The sequence below is a fragment of the Octopus bimaculoides genome, chromosome 24, assembly GCF_001194135.2.
Source record: "Octopus bimaculoides isolate UCB-OBI-ISO-001 chromosome 24, ASM119413v2, whole genome shotgun sequence".
NCBI classification, from domain to species: Eukaryota; Metazoa; Mollusca; class Cephalopoda; order Octopoda; family Octopodidae; genus Octopus; species Octopus bimaculoides.
Window position 1 is genome coordinate 9,591,796 of NC_069004.1, and position 4,463 is coordinate 9,596,258.

At 38.8% G+C, this 4,463-nt stretch overlaps 2 protein-coding genes across 2 annotated transcripts in view; one reads left to right on the forward strand and one right to left on the reverse strand.

Annotated features, from left to right (window-relative positions):
• Positions 1-4,463, forward strand: part of LOC106876234 (tetratricopeptide repeat protein 38) — a 66,700-nt gene that overhangs the window by 48,954 nt on the left and 13,283 nt on the right. The gene's annotated exons all lie outside the window — the stretch shown is intronic.
• The window catches only part of LOC106876236 (uncharacterized), a 9,238-nt gene continuing 5,693 nt past the window's right edge, over positions 919-4,463 (reverse strand). The window contains exon 4 of the mRNA XM_014924718.2: positions 919-2,111. Within this exon, the coding sequence (XP_014780204.1) occupies positions 1,738-2,111 (374 nt within the window). The 3' untranslated portion in view covers positions 919-1,737. The remainder of the gene's footprint in view (positions 2,112-4,463) is intronic.

Consider the following 4,463-nt stretch of genomic DNA (forward strand, 5'->3'; position numbering starts at 1 on the left):
ACACACACACATCTTTTAATCTTTTATTTCTTTCAGTCATTAGATTGCAACTATGCTGGGGCACCTTCTCTTGGGGTTTAGTCGAACAGATCGGTCCCAGGCGGCGGGCTGGCAGAAACGTTAGCACGCCGGCCGAAATGCTTAGCGGTATTTCGTCTGCCGCTACGTTCTGAGTTCAAATTCCGACGAGGTCAACTTTGCCTTTCATCCTTTCTGGGTGGATTAATAAGTACCAGTTATGCACTGGGGTCGATATAATCGACTTAATCCGTTTGTCTGTCTTTGTTTGTCCCTTCTGTGTGTAGCCCTTTGTGGGCAGTAAAGAAATAAGATCGGTCCCAGTATTTATTTTTAAAGCTTGAGACTTATTCAGATGGTCTCTTTTGTAGTACCACTAAGTTACGGGAACGTAAACAAACCAACACGTGTTGTGAAGCGGTATTAAGGGATAAACATAAACATTAAGACACACACACACACACACACATAGTACATACATACATACGCACATACATTTATAGCGGATGTGACGTTGAGGGATCTGTGTAGTTGTCAGGTGTAGCAGATGATGTGAGATGTGTTGGATTAGCATCGTTGAGAAACAATGGAGAAGAAAGGAATGTTATTTATATCATTTATTTTTTCCATAGTATTATTCACCAAGACGCGCGCGCACCCACACACTCGCACCCACACACTCGCACCCACTGCTTACTTTTTTTTTTTTTCTTTTTCTCTCAGTCTTTCTTCTCTTTTCTCTATCACATGACTTTGTAAATTAACAATCTGGTGTGTTTATTTTAATGGCCTACCAATGTATATAGTGCGCTTCTCTGCCCGAGGTGTCAAGAGGACACTCGACAAGAAATGGAAACAATTGAAAGAAGATGATAATGAAAATAATAATAACAATAATAATAATGTTTCTTTTTTATTAGTCAGTAAAGAATTACAAGATCGTCATAAAAACATGAACAGAGTGGCTGTGTGGTAAGTAGCTAGCTTACCAACCACATGGTCCCAGGTTCAGTCCCACTGCGTGGCACCTTGGGCAAGTGTCTTCTACTATAGCCTCGGGCCGACCAAAGCCTTGTGAGTGGATTTGGTAGACGGAAACTGAAAGAAGGCCGTCGTATATATGTATATATATATATATATATATGTATGTGTGTGTGTATGTTTGTATGTGTGTTTGTCCCCCCAACATCGCTTGACAACCGATGCTGGTGTGTTTATGTCCCCGTAACTTAGCGGTTCGGCAAAAGAGATCGATAGAATAAGTACTAGGCTTCTAAAGAATAAGTCCTGGGGTCGATTTGCTCGACTAAAAAGGTGGTGCTCTAGCATGGCCACAGGTCAAAAGACTGAAACAAGTAAAAAAGAGTAAAAGAGTACAAGAGAAAAACAATCAAGCGGTTAAGGTGTTACTCTCATGATCATGAAATCATAGTTTCGATTCCCAGATCAGGCAATGTATTGTGTTAGTGAGCTAAACGTTTCGTTTCATTTTGCTCCGGTTCACGTGGGCTGTAAACCCTTGCATATCAGTGTAGGGTTAGTGATTAGTCATGCATTCAAATAGAAATACTCTTCAGTATTCACGACTTTATAAATTCTCTCTCCTTACATGAATGTCCTCGAATTTCAGACAAAGTATTGAGATTTATATAATCAAAGGTAAAGAAGAATCAAAAGGAAAATGGCTGATCAGAATTTAAACACAACACTAACATTTTATTAAAGATTATTTACATGTAAGCTGGTGATATACAAGTAGCTTGAGGGCATATTGGGCCTGACAAATCTCGCTTTGTTTATTTTCAAAAAGATTTCATTGTTAGATACAAGTTTGTATCGAAATGATAATTGTATGATGGCATGTTCTGGTGTATTTAAAAAGCTGGCTCTTTTCTTCATAAACACATAATGTTTTCCATTATATTTTCTTTCCAACACCAAGGTAGTAACTGCTGCAGTAGAATTTTTCGGAATGTACAGTTGCACTGCACAATTTATTTGGTAAACCCCATCTTGAGGTATAGAAATGTAAGTTCCATTAACCAATTTAAAGTTGCCTTCATCTTTCACCCACTTTAAATAAGAAGCTTCCTCTGAAAAAGGAAAATGAATAACAATCATGTTTTCTTTATTAACCACGAAAAGTCCACAAAAAAAACAAAACATTTGGAATGATACAAGACAGTGTGGGGTTACATAAAATGAATCATGTAAACAGTGAAAACGATAAATAAACTTTAACAATGAAAAATTCCCCAAAAGAGAGAAATTTTCTAGGGTTTCTTGTGAAGACCCCACAAAACCAGTTGCCTTGACCACTAGGACAAGTGTCTTTTCCACATCATTTTCCTTCACCACTTTTATCCATCTCTCAATAAGATCGCTGAAAGGCAACACTTCCCTCTCCATCCTTATTTTCCTCTTCAAGTGAAACTTGAAGTTGATGAGGTTGGCTAAGAGAATGTGTGTCTTCAGCTCCTTTAACCCCATCCACCATACATCTTCTTCCACCATGGTCACCATGCATATGAAAACTTCCTGTTCTTCCTGGTTAAAAGAAGGTGGTAGGGCAATCTTCATAATGGATTCAGTTGATAGCCAGGTCTATCACATAAGTGACAGCAGGTGTTCAACATAAACCCACAGGTCAGCAATGCTTGGGCACCGGATGGGTATGCATGTAGGATAACTTTGATGCCCTGCACACATCTCAGACATGTTTGGTTGATGGATTTCCATGCCTATAGACTTTATTTCAAACAGGCAATGCTCCCCAGTATCACAGCCAGGCCAGGTATTTGTGGAAGTTATCAATTGACCGTAGGCTAAAAGTTCTCTCGAAGTGAGTGTCTAGTTGGTTTTGGGCCTAGTGTCTCCCCAAGAACATCACTGTGTTTTCCCACCACTAATTCTCTATAGAATGTTAAAGTGAACTTTCCATCTATCACAATGCCTGACCAGTTGAGGATTGTGAATTCCTGAAGACATTCCACTTTCCGAATGCTTTCTCTTGGTCTTTGCCTGACCCAGGACTGCAGATGGCGAAAGATGCATCTGGTGAACAGCAACCACACCTGTTTTCCAAGGAAGTGTTGGAGTTGTTATAACCTCAGCACATGTTAGCAAATCATCAGCTATAGCATGCCCAATCTACTATGCTGTGGGTATTGTCAAAAGATGGACCACATGACCATTGGAACATGCCCGTTCCACAAGAAGTGAAAAAGTATATGCTCCAATGAACTCAGACGAGGTCCTGAGACAAAGCATAAGTCAGGTGGTAGTAGATGATGGTCATGATGTACATGTTCACCACCTCTGTCCAGCCTTTCAGGGATAGCTTCCTCTCAGCCCTTTTCTGGGTGAGAGTAGTCACCTTACTCATTCCCTCAACCCAGGTTTTGTCCATCTGGAGGTCCAGACTGAACTAGACCCTGAGCAATTTAACCAGTGTATCCATCCAGTGCCCAACATCACAGGTGAATGGCTTGGACTTGCTTCTCCAGGTACTGAGCCACAAGCCCACTGACTTCTCCTGGTTAATTTTTGCTCCTGATACAACTTCATGGTCCCTGAGAGCAGTGCTGCTTATCTCAATGCATTTTCCTTTTGTCTGCATATGCCGACATGGATCTGTCACATTCTAGTTCATGCAGGATGCCTCTCAACATCATCAGCTTCTGAAGAGTCAGTATGTACAAGAGAGGACAGCCTTAGCAGACCAAATGCATGATGTTGAATGGTTCCAAAAGATGACCAGTCACACTGAACTAATGTACCAATGACAGCAAAGGGATTTTATATCTCTAAGCTAGAAATTGATCTATAGTTAACTCTTTTTTAAAAAAAATCTTCTTTGTTCATTTTTCTCGCTTTCAACCAGTGCTAATGGAGTACATAATGTAGTTTTCAGAGCTATTTGGTGTCTATTTCTAGCCGGTGCTATTCATTAGTGCCCTTATTATAATTATATTTATATGATTATATACTTGTATTAATTGTTACCAATATGGGTTTTATTACATGCTGTCTACTTGATAAAATCTTATAATGATTTCATCCTTAATTATAGATCAGTCATTTTAATGAATTTTAATTATCTTTTTCTGATGATATCTGAAAACAAACAGCAATTTTAGCAAAACATATTAAGCAACACTGATAATAAATAAAAAAAAAAAAAAACATCAAAACAAACAAGCTTTTGATGGTTTTATAGATATTTCAAAATTATGATGCTAGGTGTTTCCATTGTTTTGTCCAACCCCTGTATGTGTGTGTATATATATATATACACACACACACACACACACACACACACAGACGTATGACTGGTAGATTATTTTATTTGTGAAAATACAAAGCTCAGCTTGATTGTCTGAGTTACTTTTTGGTTGTTTTATCCCAGTGGTAATCTTTCATGGTCTTTTGCACTTTTATTTAGC